The 17,360-nt window shown below is 35.7% G+C and overlaps 1 protein-coding gene across 2 annotated transcripts; it reads left to right on the top strand.

The window, feature by feature from the left end:
- Positions 1-501: 501 nt before the first annotated feature.
- PYROXD1 (pyridine nucleotide-disulphide oxidoreductase domain 1) lies at positions 502-17,285 on the top strand (the record flags this gene model as incomplete). Of its 2 annotated transcripts, none has more annotated exons than XM_084254578.1 (10): positions 502-588; positions 3,847-3,975; positions 5,593-5,666; positions 8,271-8,437; positions 9,089-9,189; positions 10,173-10,308; positions 11,100-11,212; positions 11,800-11,922; positions 16,259-16,396; positions 17,037-17,285. In XM_084254578.1, 10 exons carry the CDS (start codon positions 517-519, stop codon positions 17,283-17,285), a joined length of 1,302 nt encoding a protein of 433 aa, XP_084110704.1. The 2 variants fall into 2 exon arrangements, with proteins under 2 accessions (XP_084110704.1, XP_084110703.1); XM_084254577.1 differs by having other exon boundaries at positions 517-588; positions 8,271-8,431.
- Positions 17,286-17,360: the final 75 nt, after the last annotated feature.

Genomic DNA, 17,360 nt, shown 5'->3' with positions numbered 1-17,360 from the left:
AGCAGGATGAGGCAGTAGGTACACTGTTTGATGAAAGTATAGAAGTAGGTAGTCTTAGCATTTGTTTTATAGGCCAGGAAACTAAGGCTCCGGGACTGACCTACCTAGCCCACAAGGGGTAGAACTAGTGTTTGAGCTCAAATCTTCAAGTGCCGCCTCCACTCAGTCTAGTCTAACCACTGCAGAAAGTGCAGGTGACAGGCTTTCTTGTTTTATGAGCAGGGACTAAGTACAATAATTCATCACTTGGCACTGTTGATAGATTCTTGGAAACCACAGACAATGAAAGCAAGTGTTCCAATAATGGCATTTCATGGATTATTTTACCGTATTACATTTTCATGGGGCAACATGGAGCTACCTGTTAGTTGATGACCTGCTATAGGCTATAAAAAGAAATGAAAGTATTTTTATTTAAAATTGATGTAAATTCAAGGATATATTTTTTACCTCTTTGATCTAACGCAGGTTTCTAAAGCATTGGAAGAATTTGATGTTGAAGAACAACTAAGTACCATGTTAGAAAATCGCTTTTCCAATATTAAGGTTATAGAATCTGGCGTAAAGCAACTGAAGAGTAAAGAACATGTAAGAGATTTTTTTTTCTTTAATGACAATTTGTTAAACCTTGGTGAAATTTTTCCTGTCTTCATTAGGCCCTACCTGTACTATTTCTAGCACCCAAGTCTGTAGTATGCATAGTTCAGTTACACTGATGCCCATTATTAGAAACATTTGTCCTTTTTGTGAGTTTATTGGAATTATATAATTAGTTGGCTGAGCATTTTAGGTTCCACATTTCAAATGAGCATTAACATTTATGTTGACACTGGAGCTGGGAAACAATAGCATTAATGTGAGAACTTTCTTCTAGGAGCACTTGGTGTCATAGGTAATACAGACACGAAAACATAATTAAATGGACAGTAAAAAGTGCAGTCATTGAAATATTGTCAAAGCTCTGATATTAGGATTTTAGGAAAGCTTCACAGAGTAACATTTGAGCTGGGTTTGAAAGATAGGTGAACCAAGAGTTCACCAGGTGGAGGAAGACCTTCTAGGAGAAGGAGACTGTGTGTTCAGAGACCCAAAGGAAGTAAATGGGGCTTATGGAGTAGTGAGGTTGTCACATGGATCAGGATGAAAAGAAGTAAGGAGACTGCCAGACTAGGCCAGAAAAATAGGTAGATTGAGAAAAGTTTTCTGTCTCGTGCTAAGAAATTTTATCTGTTTGGTAATCACGGGAGAAATAGTGAAGAGATTTTATGGGGATGATGATGTGGATTTTATGTAAAAGATTTCTTTTAGGAAGATAAATCTAATAGCATCAAAATGGAGTCAGGGGTGGAGCAAGTAGTGATGCATTAGTCTAAAATGATGTAAGACATGAACCAAGAGGAGGATATTGTTGGAAAAAATGGCCCAGATGTGAATGAGATTTCTGTTATGGACTCAGTAGGACTCAGTAACCTGTTGGAGAAGAGTGACACAGGCTATCACAGGAAAGGATGTTAAGGTTTACAGTGTCTTCAGACGAGCTTTAGGTAAGATGGAAAATAGAGTTTGGAGTTTTTTTCCTATAGCAGCTCTAATTTATGAATTTTCCGCTAAGGAGAAAGCACATATACAATACATTTGAAACACAAATCATTTGACAGGAAAGAAGAGAGGAAAAAAGTACTGATTTTTTTCCTAAGAAAAAATAGTTTTAAATCCTCAAACCAAAATAAGTTCTGGTATTTATAGTGGTAGTATATATCCCATGTAACATGCCTGTCTGTTTATTTGCAAATTGAGGTGGGCTCAAAAGTAAAGTAATAAATTGTGAGGGAATTTCTTTTACAGCATCTGATGAGTCATTTTCTTCTATAACCACTTGAAAGTGTCCTACAGAAGAGAAGTCTGCCTTCTCTTCCCCATTCTTTATATTCCTTTGTGCATTAAAGGTAAAGTGTTTTACCTTCTTGCCTACTTCCAAAAATTTAACAGTAGCCATTGAAAAGAGGTTTTGTTTTTGTAGTAGTGAACTGTTTTAAAGTTGGCTACCATAACTAATACATGTTTGTCAGTTAAGGTTCTAATCAGATTACCTGAAAAGACTTGTATAAAATTCCCATATGGTTTATACTGTACTGGATTATTGGTTTTATGTGTTTGTTGTGCAGCTGAAGAGGTAAACTGAGTAACAGATATCTCCGTGTCTGTGAAGTGCTCTGTTGTAATTTGCCAGGTTTTATAAATAAAACACAGAACAAATATTAGCCCCTAAACCTTTCCAGCAAAGGCTGGCATCTCTCAAAGTAGCATGCCCTTACATATATCTGCTTTGTAAAGGCTATTACTTATTTATTTGTAGGTGTTCATTCAGGCCTGGCACATGAAAAGGTACTCAGGATCACTGATCATCTGGGCAATGCCCATCAAAATAACAAGGAGATAATCATCTCATACTTGTTAGACTGGCTGTTATCTAAAAGGCAACAAATAAGTGTTAGCAAGCATGTGGAGTAAAGGGAGACCTTAGGCACTGTTGGGGAGAATGTAAATTGGTGAGCCACTATGGAAAAGTATATGGAGGTGCCTCACAAAATGAAAACTAGAAATTTGATATGATCCAGCAATTCCACACGTGGGTATTTATCCAAAGAAAATGAACACACTAACTAGAATAGGTGTATGAACAGATACTCGTTGCAGCATTATTTAAAATAACCAAGATATGGAAACAATTGTATTGTCCATGGTAGGTGAATAGAGAAAATGTCATATATATGCAATGGTAAATTATTCAGATGTACATGAATATATTAATTAGTGTTATACTAATATATATAATCAGATATTTAATATAGTTGGATGTCTAGTAGGCATTTTTAGATTCCTCAATATTATTAAAAATTAATATAAGTGGGCCTCCCCGGTGGCGCAGCGGTTGAGCGCTGGGCTGCGAAGCTGCCCGCACCCTCTGCAGTGCCAGTTCCTCTGCAGCGCCAGTTCCATCCCCGGCCACCAGGTGAGGGTCCCACATGGCGCGCAGACCTCTCCTGCCGCCCGCTGCTCCCCTCAGCAGTGTACTTCGGCCCTTCTGCCTCTCTGCTCTCCACTCTGACTCTGGTGAATTCTCTCACCCTCCTGCGCTTCTGACTATACCCAGTGCTTATATAAATAAAAAAATCTTTTAAAAAAAATTAATACAAGTAACTTTATAGCTGGAAACTGCTGGGATTTAAAGTTTAGATGTTTTTCGCTTACATGAAAAGATAATCCCCAAAGAGCATTTGCTTTGTTGGTAAAGTAGTTGTTATTTGTTCTTAAGAATATAGGATTAAGATTAGCATGTCTAATCTTTTCAGGTTAAGAAAACATTGTAACTTCTTTTACCAACACTGCTTTAACAGATACCAAGGTGTAATCTGACTAGAATCTAGATCTTCCAGTGGCTTCCATTGAGATTAGAAAGGTTCACCAGGGCTCACCCAAATCTATTGTAGTTAGAATGCTCAATGTTAAAATATCTTAATGTTCATAGTACTTAACCTCAGGTCAACATACCTTTCCAAATACTATGAGACTCTCTAAGGTTAAAGTGATTTCTCCAAGGGAGAAAGACTAGTTTTCATCAGAACCTCAAAATGGCTCAGGCCTTTACAGTCATGAGTCACTGGACTAGAGACTACGTTTAGATACTTAGTTCTCGCATTGCTGCAACAAAGCATTGAGTATCATTGAGAGGCAACTTTTAATACTTTTTACTTTCGTCTTACTAAATTTTTAATTTAAAATGAAATTTTGCACCTATACCTTAATATATTTCCCTTCCCCCCTTCATTGCTGTGTGTTTTGCAGTGCATTTTCACAGAAGATGGCCGTCAGCATATATATAAGAAGCTTTGTCTGTGTGCTGGAGCTAAACCAAAGCTGATATGTGAAGGAAATCCGTATGTGTTGGGGATCCGCGATACAGACAGTGCTCAGGTAACATTCTGAGGTAGGGTCATGAGAAAGGAAGTGAAGGTTTCTTATACTTTCCTGCATTTGATTCAAAGTGTTCTACTTATAATTTAATCAAAAGTATCACTGCTGATTTCCATTGGGTTTTCATTGATAATTTGTTTTTTAGTTCCTGTTGATGTTCTATGTTCTTTCCATTATGATACCCAGGTATCTTCACTATACTAAAGGTTACAGTGTACATTACTCACACATTCAGCACCCCACCTTGATTGGGAACATGTGGTTTGCCACCTATAATATAATGATCTTTTTCCAAATGGGTAAAGCATATTCAAAACTTGCGGAACTTATTCTTCACCAGAGAAATTAATATGCAGATCTTTGTGTACAGAATCATGGTAATTCTGTGTGACAGTCACTACTCCCACTCTGCAAATGGAAAACTGCGATGGGGAAATTAAGAAATATGTCCCTGTAAGTTTAGTTATCAGAAGTACAGCTTAAACTCCACATCCAGTACATTTTACAGATCTCTAAAATTATTTACTTCCCTCAGTGAAAAACAAACTAAAATTAACTTGATCTTCCTTGTAGAATGTTAAAGGAGTTAGTTTTGATGATTATTTATTGAATATTACAATGAATTTTTGAATCAGTTTTGTGGGGAGTGAGGGATTGAGGCATCAACAAGGAGTTTTATGATGGTAATAACATTATTTTCCAATAAATGTGAAGATATTATGTGCCTGCTATTCTTAAGCATTATCTGCATCATCTTTTTTTTTTTTTTTTAAAGATTTGTTTATGCATACAAGAATGGGGTATGAGCCAGAGGTGTGGCAGGGGGCGGGGTGGGAGGATTCACCAGAGACAGAGTGGGGAACAGAACAGGCAGATTGAAATACACTGCTGAGGGGAGCAGCGGGTGAGTCAGGAGAGGTCTGCTATGCCATGTGGGTATTTCCCTGGCCGGGGATCCAACTCGTGCTGCAATGGCTGCGGATAGCTTCATAGGTTGTGTCTTAACTCCTTATACCACCAGGGAGGCCCGTTATCTGCATCATCTTAATACTTAACAGAAACCTTACAAGACAGATGCTTCTAATTTCCATTTATAGTTTAGGAACCTCAGGTGCAGAGAAGTTAAGCAACTTGCCCAAAGTCACCTAGTTGGTAACTGCTAGAGCCAAGGACTCTGTAGTCTGTGCTCTTAACCACTGTGCTGCTGTGCTTCTCATTCCTGCAAGTTCTACATGCTGAGTTATTCCAAGAAAAGTGTTCAGTGAGGGACTGGAAGGAAAGGCTGAATCTGTTAGTTAGGGTACAGTTCACTGTCATGTTAGTAAATTGGTCAAATGATTGGGAATGTGGTAAGCTAAGGACAGTGTCTCTTAAATTCTGAAGTACTCTTAAGTGTGGTGATATAAAATGCAAGGAAAATCAGTAGAGGCACTGCCATAAAGGCAGTGTGGAATGAAACATTGAGGGGAAAATTTGTGACACTAATTGGGATGGTACATCCTGGCAGAGTGGGAAAGTGAGATTTATGTTGTTGTTCTTAGGAATATTGATGAAGCCTCTTGCTTCAAGTATTGCCCACTGTTATAAAACAACAATGTTGTTTTCTTTTGAATACAGGAATTTCAGAAAAAACTTATCACAGCTAGAAGAATAATAATCATAGGGAATGGTGGTATTGCACTTGAACTAGTGTAAGTATATATATATATATATATTCTAATATTTAAGAATTTTTCTGTAATTCATGTGATTATTGGCAGACTAGAAAACATCTTGTTTGCCTGAAAACATAAATATAACTGTTTTTCATGTGTTTTTAGGGAGAAAAATATTTTTTTAGCTTTCATGAAATTCATAGTTGCAGACATGGTTTGATTTAAAACCATGTTGTATATTGAAAAACAATTTAAGTGTGCATACCTTTGGAGATTTCTACCCCTACCTCATTACTTTTTATTGTTTATACCCATCCTGCTTCACTCATTAATATTAGCTGTCTGTCTTGTGAAATCTAAAGTGTTTGTGTCTGTATTTCAGGACATGTGGCACTCCCAGTTCTTGTTATTTGGGAAATTCAAGAACTGTGAACTTGTCAATAAAATATAATCATTGTAAAATGATATTTCAAGTTCAGATAACTTTCTTAGTGATTTTATCTTCCAGCTGGTAGCTGACATGAATAGTCTAGCTATTTTTCAGGTAGAAAATTGATACCACCACAAAGAGAACAAATTTGTATCACAGTAGGGAATCCGCTAACATCCTCCCTTCTCTCATTTTTGTCCATTCCTACTCTCAAACTGGGTTGTTGCCCCTCTTTTTTAGAGACTGGTGAATCCCAGTTTGAAAATAAGGCAAGTGGCAGTCACTGCAATTATGGCATTTGTGGCATTGTATGGAGAACTAGAGGAACAACTAGAAAGTCAGCCACACTGGCCTGGAGAGGGGAGGCATGTGACAACTGTTCTCCATCAGCTATCAACAAAAGCATAACAGAGCTATTACTTACATTGAAAAACTTTCTTACATCCAAAAATGCACAGGGCCTCACAACACTTAGTCCTGTCCCTCATTTTCTTTAGGTTGGAGATTGAAGACTATATAATTGGATAAAGTCGTAATTGTATATTCAGTAAACTGACAATTTAAGGAATGTCCACATGGTAGAATTGTTTCAGTTTAGGCCCACTGAGTGGGTATTTTTATTCTCCTCATGAGGTGAGTCTCTGAGGCGAATTTTTCTCATAATTTCACAAAATTATATTTCATTGCTATCTTTGAAGTGTGGTTTAAAAAAGGAAAGCATTATTTTGTTCATGTGTAACGATACCTTCTTGTTTATGCATTTTTCTGAGGACATAGTTCATAGGGTAAGGAGATGAGAGGTTATCCTGTGAGTGCCACACCCGTCAGTCAGTGCTGGTAACTTGCGGTAACTGGCCTGCTGATCAAGAATCAGTATTTTAACCTATAGTGGCATGTGTTACACTTTTACACTACTTTAAAATACAGAACTATCACAGAGAAATTTCCAGTTTATAAAAATTAAAACATTTCACTACAACCGTGCCTATATGTAAATTGAAATACAAGAACTGTGTAAGTACCAAATGTTTGTGTATTCTACTTTCTGTTCATCCATAATGGTAGCCAACCTGAATAGAATAGCTGTGTTCTCCAAAAAATTTGAAATTCAGTAACTAAACATTCTCTGCTGCCATAGGAGAGCAGCAGTGATGAAGGCTCAATGGACAAGGGAACAGGCTCCTTCCGACGTCACATTTACTAAATCTTTATCATCTGCTTAGCCTTGCTTATGTAAGCATCTGCTTATTTCTGAAAAGGCGTATAATCTCATTGTGTCACTCTATATCGGTCTATTAAAGATGGCAAAATAAACACTGCACTATAAGTGTGAAAACTTAATAACTTTAACATGATACTCTTATTACCATTGCAAGTTTAAGTAAATCCTGAGATAGTCAGCTTGACCGTAACACCCGTTTGTTCAGAATTGTCCCAGTTTTCATCAGTTGTTCCAAAAAACAAGTCTGCAGGTAAATTATAATGGAGTTCGAAGACTTTGGGAAATGAGTATTACAGGCACAGTCACAGTGTCCAAACCTTGTTCATGGACAGGAATGGAAAGTGGCTTATATATATTCCGAGGCCATTCCTTTCTTCCTCTAAAATCCTTGATTTTCTGTGAATTTTGTGTCTTTGGCTGGGTGCCTTGGAAATCTCTGATGTGAAGGGAAGTACTGCAGGATAATGGTTCCTTTGTAACAAGGTTAAGATATTAGTTTATATCTCTAAATCTCTTCTTTCTCTTTCTGTAATATTGTGTTTTGAGTATATAAGGTATTTGTAACCAAGGAAGTCAGCTATATATAGAATGCTTATATATGTAATGATTCCATACATTACTACACTATAACCAGATAACAAAGTTTACTCCTTGGAACTCTGGGGGCGATTCTAAAGAGCTGTATTGTCGAAATTGAACATTTTGAAGTGGTGTTCATTGTACTGAAATTTTACCTCATACTCAGTACCTACATATTTGTCCCTTGCATACTTGTTCAGTAAAGTGGTTAAAATTCTTCTGTTGCTTATTGTACTTTAATTTTTACCTTGAAAGAGTATTTATTACCTTGTTTCTATAATCATGCTCCCTCATTTTGCCTTAAAATACTGTATTTACTTTCACCTTAGAGATCATTGTTAGTTGCAAATAGGAAAATTTCTACTCCAACTTTTGAAACTGCTATGACTAAATTGAATGTTCTTTTTAGGTATGAAGTTGAAGGCTGCGAAGTAATTTGGGCCATTAAAGATAAAGCTATTGGGAATACTTTCTTTGATGCAGGGGCAGCTGAATTCTTGACATCAAAGCTCACTGCTGAAAACCCAGAGGCTAAAATTGCACATAAAAGAACCAAATATACAACTGAAGGTAAAAGTAGCATCCAACTCATTTACTCATATATGAAAGGGTTTACTTTTTAACCATACAGAAAATTGTTATAAGAAAATTTAGCAATCTATTTGGAAGATAGTAATATATACAAATATATATGATATTTATTCCTGTGTAACTTTAGGGTTTTTAAAATAGATATTTTTAAAAAAAATATTTATAATTAAAACTGAAAGTATAAAGTAAATTAAGCCAGCCCATCTACAAGTACATGTTATAAGTGGACAAAACCTAACATAATTTTATTAAAAAATACAATGAGATTTAAATATAATACAAACCTCACAGTGCTTTAGTTTAAAAGAACTTTTTTTCTTTAACCTTTAGCTTCCAAAATTCGGGAATTTTATAACTAGATAGTTAAAAAATTTATTTTGAAAATCGGATTGTTAATTTTCTTATTAACTAATGTATATGATATCCAACACTCACTTGAGTGTTTATACTCAACACTCAATTAAAAACTTACAGCTTTACATTAGAAAGTATTTGAAATAACAATTAATGAATAGAGATAACTGTGTTTAGTCATGCTATATGTATAAATGAGAATCATATTGCCTAAATTCTTCAGACACAAGCATGATTCTCTGCTCATGACTTTTAAATCATTTGAATTTTTGAACGCTTTAGGAAGGAAGAAGGAAGGAGAAATGAAAGTGAATGCTAACAATTTAGGCAGTGCTTTGGGACCTGACTGGCACGAAGGCTTGAATCTTAAAGGAACAAAACAGGTAAATTTTTGTATGCTGATTAAACAGGTCTAAATGCAACTTGAAGTTCTTAAAATTTTTGTGAAAGACTGGTTATAAAGACACAATCACATAGTCACTAGGTCACTTTACTTACATCCCTAGTGTTATAAAAGGACTTCACAGCAACTTGACCTAGTTGCTCACCAAAGACTGATGGATAGTAGAGTCATCTAAACCTGACTCTCAGCCTCCTTTTGAAATCCCCAGGGCTGGAGATCTCCACACACAGGCTCCAGACTGTCCTGTTTTAAATTAATGACTTCTCAGAGGTTACCACAGATGCATTGTGAAATGTAAGATTATTTTACTAGATTCTAAATAAAATACACATTTCATATCCTAACTGGAGAAGCAAATGACTACTTTTACTCATTTTACTTCTGGAAATTTTAGTTTGTTATCAATGGTTAAAATATTGTGATATTTAAGTATTGCAAGATGCATATGTGCAGTTCTGATTACTATGTATGATTTCTTTACAGCCTTGGGTAGCTGGAAGGGAGGCTGGATGCATGTGTATCTAACATTCCTGTTGGAAATGAGGCAAAAATCAGTTCTTCCTAAGATTAATAGTAATTTTAACCAGGAAACTTCAAGTTATTTCCATGAACAGTTATTAAATATGTCATACTTACCTGGCATTTTATTAAGGTTCTGGGATTTAACATTTAGTTCATAAGACCTGTCTGCAGAAGTTTTTATTGTCTCAGAGTTGTAATTTAAAAATATATAGCCATGTAGTTATCAATGAATCTTCTATTAAAAGGCACTCGAGCTACCTGCCACTGGAGCCACTAGATCTCTCTGTTCTCAATGATTACTCTCTATGCCCTTTATGCACAGAAATTGAAAGGCTTATTTTGGGCCATGTGGTGTGTTTTCATTTTTCTATATGTTACTACAAATATAAATTTTCCACTATACTTTCTACAAGTATAGTGACCAGTATTTCCTTATTTTAGTTTTCTCGTAAGATTCACATTGAAACTGTGTGTGAAGTAAAAAAAATCTACCTTCAGGAAGAATTTAGAATTTCTAAGAAAACATCTTTGATTTTTCCAAAAGACCATCATAATCAGTCAGTTACAACTGAGACAGGTAAGTAATGAAGTAAGAAAATATATATTATAATCATTTTCACAAGGATAATTTAATCTTGCTGTATTATTTAAAACTTCAGGTTCCCATACAAAATTTAAACGTAAAAATAAACCATAATTTAATAATGTAAGTTATTTCATTGTCACTATTTAATTCTTTAGATTTTATAGTAAATTACACAGTTTTATATTTCACAAAGGACTCATGGTGTTTTGACCATTACAACCCTGTGAATCAAGCAATATCTTACAGGTTAAAAGAAAATTAATAAAAAATTAAGTAAAGAAAAACCAGTACTCTCAGAGGTGAAGTGGCTATCCCAAAATCAGATTGAAAAATCTGTAAATGTGGGACTAAGAAACAGGTTAAATTTCTCACCACCTCTGAGAACTACCATGGATTTGAAAGACACTCAACCAAACCAGCGTGAGAGAAGGCTAGTAAGGAAGGCACTGGAAAGCGAGCGGCCTACAATCTGCTACAATGTTAATATAATAGACTTCTAAAGTAGTAATTTATAAGTGATCAATAAATTTACTTTGTTAGATTTCTATGTTAAAATTTAAAGAAAAAAACTTGGGGACTACCATTCTTTTGTTAGTTACATCTAAAACAATGACAATGTTGATGGCATTAAATAGATTTTAATAGCTGTGCTTTATAAAATGTTATAAGCAGTGCTGCTTTAATGTTACCTCTGCTCTTTTCTTTGTTATAGTCATTGTGTTTGTGTGTATGTATATGTATGTACAGATATATATGTATGTATATGTTTGTTTGTTTTTAAGAAATTTGGCCTGTGTATGTGGAATTGACCAATGGAAAGATCTATGGCTGTGATTTCATTGTCAGTGCTACAGGAGTAACACCAAATATAGAACCTTTTGTCAATGGCAATAACGTAAGGTGACATCTTTGTTCCATTATGAATATTTTAAAGTATTTATGAAGATCACTAGTTCTCAAGCATGAGTACTTACTGTTTTAGTACAAAATTTTAACTTGACTGAAAAATATTTAGTTTTTCCTCATGTCTTGACTTACAGTATTTACTGCTCAAAGTCCTTAAGCAGAGATGAGAATCCCAGCATGTTAACATTAATGGAACATAGTGCAGTTTATGTATCTAAAGGTTGGTAAGAGAGTGACACCTGCTATAATTCTTAAAAGTGATTTGTTTAGAGGAACTATATTATAGTTCTTTTTTAGCATTTGAAGCTTATAAAAATATCTTTTTGCAATTTTGTGTGGGGTAGTCATATGGTTACTAAGTATTCTTGATGTTGAAATTCTTGAGAATTTTATGGCTTTGTCTGGGTTAATTGGAGTTTCATTCCCTGGCTAGCTCAGTACTCTAAACTTTGTAGCTATTTTTCGTTAAACAACAGTACGCTGAGATACAAAAATTTGACTTGTTGCATTAGTTTAGAATGCGGAAGTCATGTTTCATCTTTCTTACCACCTGTGCTTATGAGGAACCTTGTTTAGTTTGATCTAGGAGAAGATGGTGGCTTGAAAGTGGATGATCACATGCACACCTCCCTTTCTGACATCTATGCTGCAGGTGACATCTGCACTGCTGCCTGGCAGCACAGCCCCTTCTGGCAGCAGGTAAGTCAGCACATGGGCTCACATCTGTACCAGACATCCCAGAAAATAAAGGAGTTGCTGTGGGCAAATCCAGCTTTCTTGTTTTCCAACTTGTCTACTTGAAGTTAAATAAATAAATAAATAAGCTTTTTTTTTTGTGGCATCATTAGCATTCTTGCCTTTGGTAACTTATTGTATAATTATCTTTTAACTTAAAAAGAATTCTCAGCTATTTGTCATTCTCAGATGTTCATCAGCACTGTGAACTGGAACTAGATGATAAATGTGCTGTACTGCTGCAGTGTCCAGTCAGGTAACCACTAACCATGTGTCTGTTAGCACTTGAAGTGTGATTAATGTGACTGAGGAATTAAATTTTAATTTTTTTTAATTTATCTTTAGCTACATGTGGCTACCATATTGGACACTGTAGTTTTTGACTTAAAAACAAACCACGGACATAAACCATATAGGTAAAGCATTCTGTTTCTGCTGACCCTGTTCTGTGTCTATGGGAATTATTAATGAAAAAAATGTAACTATAGCAAACATCCTTTCCTGAGCCTAACAGCTCCTTCCAGCTGCCTCTAGACTTCTTCCTGCCTCCACAGTGTTACCACTTCCTAATGGTGGATCCAAAATTCAGCTTGGACAACTCAGAAGTTCGCAGCGTTGGCCCCCTCAGAAATCTGCCTATAACTTTTAACCACCTAATAATTACTGAATATCCAACTGTTGACCAGAAACCTTACCAGTAACAAACATACTTTTTATGTTACATGTGTTATTTACTGTATTTTAAAATGAAATAAGTGCGAGAAAAAAAGGTCATTTAAATCATTGGTGTACCTGTATGGTACTGTACTGAATTTATCAATACTGTACATTTACATTGTCTGTTTACAAGAAACACCATTTACAGGTGGGCCCATGCCATGCCAATCCTTGTCCAGGGTCACCTGTACTACAGGAATCTACCCAGTGGCCATAGTGAGGTTGTCTTAGGAGGAATAGAGGCAAGGGTAGATGTTATGAGGAAAAGGACTAGAAAACACTATATGGGAACAAGACCAGCTTCACAGGTGGGGATATATTTCATTCAGATTAACTGTGGATTGTGAAATAGCGGAAGAGCTAGATATGTTTTAAAAGTCAGCTTCACTATTTTATGTTTTCACTCATAAGAGAAATAACATGAATAAAAGTGCATTCAGCTTGTCTCTAAAATGCTTCAAATTAGCATGTTTTCTCTATGATCATTCTATTTATGGCATATCTATCACAAACTCTCAGTTAAGAATTGTAATTGGTGGGATTTTTAAAAAACTGCTTTTACTGAAAGCTTTTACTGAACGTATCATTGGTTTACAACACTATATAATATCTTGATAAATGTTATATCAACATCTTGATAAATGTTGATACCACACCACTCCCATCACCAAAAAGGTCTGATTGCTATTCACCACTATTCAATTGGCTCCCCTCTACCCACGTCTCCCACCACCATCGCACCCCCTCTGGTAACCACCATTCTATTGTCAGGGTCTACGGTTTTGCTTCATTTCTTTATATTCCATGAATATAAAATTATTCTGCTTAGCATAATCATCTCACGGTCCATTCATGTTACACAAGGCAAGTTACCTTTTTTTTTAGCGAGTAATAATGCTTTCGCTTATATTCACCATCGTCTTTATTCAACCATCCATCAGTGGATCGTTAACATTGTTTCCATGTCTCGGCCCTAGTGACTACTGCTACAAACATAAGGCAGCATGTATCTTCTTAAATTACTGATTTCATATTCTTTGAAGTGGAATTACTGTGCCGTATGGTATTTTTAGAGGAACCAAAATACTGTTTTACATGGTGGCTGCACCAGTTTAGATATCCATCAGCAGTGTACAAGGGTTCCATTTTCACCTCATCCTCATCAACACTTTGTTTCTTGTCAACTAGTCAGATCACCTGTAAGTGGTTTTGATTTTCACTTCCCTAATAAGCATTTTTTTCACATACCTGTTGGCACCATGCATATGTTCTTTGGAGAAGTATCTATTCAGATCTTTTGCCCATTATTTCATTGGGTTGTTTACTTTTGGTTGACTTGTGGGAGTTCTTTGTAGATTTGGATATTCCATTTCTTTATGGAATGAACAAGGGATATGTCTCCATCTCTGTGTGTCTTTTATTTCTTTTAACAATACCTTGTTTTCAGAGTACATGTGGAAATGCAATAAATTTTTGTATATTAAATGTGTAGACTGCCACTTTACTCATTGTTTCTCATAGATTTTTAGTGGAATCTTTAGGGTTTTCTAAATATGTCACCCAATCATCTACAGATAGTGCTAGTTTTACTTTTTTTAAACAATTTTTTATTTATGCATACAAGAGCTAGGGTGTAGGCCAGAGGTGGCATGGGGTGGTGTGGGGGCCAGGGGGGCGGTGAGAGGATTCACCAGAGACAAAGTGGGGAGCAGAAGAGGTGCATCTACTGAAATACACTGCTGAGGGAAGCAGTGGGCGAGACAGGAGAGGTCTGCTGTGCCACGTGAGTTGGCTCCCTGGCCAGGGATCAAACTCATGCTGTAGTGGCTGGTGATAGCTTGATAGCGCTAAGACATTAACACTTGCACCACCAGGGAGGCCCCTAGTTTTACTTTTTTTCCAATTTGGATTTACTTTTTCTTGCCATAATGCTCTGGCTAGGACTTAAAGACAATGTTGAGTATTACTGATGAACGGTGGACATCCTGTCTTGTTCAGATCTCCAAGGAAAAGTTTCCAGTTTTTCAGTACTGAATACGGTATTAGATGTGGTTTTTCATATATGGCCCTTATTATTTAAGGTATGCGTCCTCTATGTACTTTGTTGAGAGTTTATCATAAGTGGGTATTGAATATTATATTCTCTAGGATAAATTATATCCTTAATGTGTCATGCTGACATATACTCAAGATGTCTGTTCTGAGTGAATCTAGTAAACCCCTTAAGTTGCAGAAACATTCATTTTAAAATGTCTAAGACACAAACTTAAAGGTCTTTGGGACTGGAAAACATTAGGGTAATAGTCCAGCTGTATAATATCACAGGCCACTTCTAACAGTGATTCTGTAGTTTTTACTGTTCTCAGTATACTCTTAGACTCAGCTCCCTTATCATAGACTGCCTCTTCATTGTATCTACTTTGTTTACAAAGGAGAAAGTAAGAAGAGGAACTGATGTAGTTGTAAAATTAAAATGACTTCCCAGAATCAGCTGCTGAAATCTGCTATGATATTTTGGGGGCTGGGCACCAAACAGTAATTGTCCTGGCCAGTGAGGTTTATTTGTATGGTAGGACTAAACTGTCTAGCACTAAAAAGTGAGGGTTAGAGAAAGGGACACACTTGTAAGTTACAATTAAAATTTTATCCCCATCTCTTGTAACCTGAAGTATTTTAGTAATTTTTAATAAAATCTAGGTATCTTGAATTTGATATAGTCCCAGCTGTTTATCTTTGCCTTCACTGTCACTGCTTTGGGCGATGTGTCTGTAAAGATGTCTTTGAGGTACATGTCATGTAGTGTTTCGCCTATATTTTCTTCTATGTATTTTATGGTTTCAGGTCTTATGTCCAGTTCTTTAATCCATTTTGAGTTAGTTTTTATGCATGGTGTGAGGTAGTGGTCAACCTTCATTCTTTTGCATGTAGTGAGCCAGTTTTCCCAGCAGCATTTATTGAACAAACTTTCTTTGCTCCAGTGCATATTCTTTGCTCCTTTGTCAAATATTAGTTGACCATAAATCTGTGGGTTTATTTCTGGATTTTCTATTCAATTCCATTGGTCTGTGTGTCTGTTCTTGTTCCAATACCATGCAACTGTAAACCAGAGACATACTACCCGAGGGGGGGAGGGAAGGACTAGAGTCAAAATAAGGGGGTAGGTGCAATTGTATGGGGACTATAATCAAAATGAAAATGCATACATTGTGCAAAGATGAAAAAAGATGTAAGAATAATATAAAATAAAATATTTAAATAAATAAATATTTTAAAAAAGAAAAAAATGTAATAATGTAATGCCTTAACCTTTGTTACCGCTGACTTTGTGGAATATCACAAAATAAATTTTTCTGGAGACTCAAAAAAAATCTAGGTATCATCCTATAATTTTAGAGTAATTTAGATAGAATTGCCATATATCAAAGTCCAGTCGGTTCGTGTAAATTGGTGATTGCTTCTGTGGCAGAGATGAGTCAAGCAGTTCTCAAACTCTCTAGTTCTAACAAATCTCATGGACTGTAAAACATTGAATCCCTGTAAAGAATTTTATGAGGTTAACATGGTAACTTTATTTGTATTTCAGATGAGGCTGTGGACACAGGCTAGACAGATGGGCTGGTACACAGCCAAGTGCATAGCTGCAGATGCTTCTGGACACTCTATTGACATGGATTTCAGCTTTGAACTTTTTGCTCACGTGACAAAATTTTTTAACTATAAGGTAAAATTAGCAAATTAGTATCTAACTTTTGTTTGTACTTGTCATTGCTAATCTTAGTTTTGATATTATCTACCTTTCCACTATACTATCTTGATATTTACTTGTCATTGCTGATCTTAGTTTTGTTATTATCTACCTTTCCACTCTATTTTATCATAAAGAGGGAAGTCTCCTCCAGATTTGTTCCCTGTTGGAGTAGTTCTGAATTTTGAAATTCATTCTTTGTGAAAGGAGCTAACAGCTGTCATACTCAAGAATGAATCAGGTGTTTTCCCCCATACATACTGTCTTAATCCTCTTTATTACTGAAGCAGGATTTTTTCCTTCCTAACTTGTAGATAAGGAGAAACAGATGCAAACATACACATCCAGGGAGATGAAATCACTTGCCCATTAAAGATAAAACTCTTTATCTCAGTTCATTATTAAATTTTTAAATCATAGCTCCAGGCTAATGTAGTCCACATCCTATATATTTTTATATTTTTGATATTTGTGTGGTTGTATCATCTGTAGAATAAATGAATGCTATTTAGCTGTTATCTGTGGGACCCTCACTAGTGAGAGGTTTTGTGATAAGTGCATCTCATGCTTCCTTTTGGTACTTATTATGGTCATTTTTCTATCCCTCTCTGTATAGGTTGTGCTGCTGGGAAAATACAATGCACAGGGTTTAGGTTCAGATCATGAATTAATGCTGAGATGTACCAAAGGACAAGAATACATTAAAGTCGTCATGCAAAATGGGCGGATGATGGGAGCTGTGTTAATTGGTGAAACTGATTTAGAAGAAACATTTGAAAACTTAATCTTAAACCAAATGAATCTGGCATCATATGGAGAAGATCTGTTAGATCCAAATATTGATATAGAAGATTATTTTGACTAAAGTGGGCATTACAAGAAACACAACACAAAGTCACAACAGAGTAAGTGATGCACTGATTTTACTGATGACTAACAT

Source organism: Talpa europaea (genome assembly GCF_964194135.1).
Source record: "Talpa europaea genome assembly, chromosome: 15".
Classification (NCBI taxonomy): Eukaryota; Metazoa; Chordata; class Mammalia; order Eulipotyphla; family Talpidae; genus Talpa; species Talpa europaea.
The sequence above is the reverse complement of the archived record's forward strand: the minus strand, read 5'-3'. Positions and strand labels throughout refer to the sequence as shown.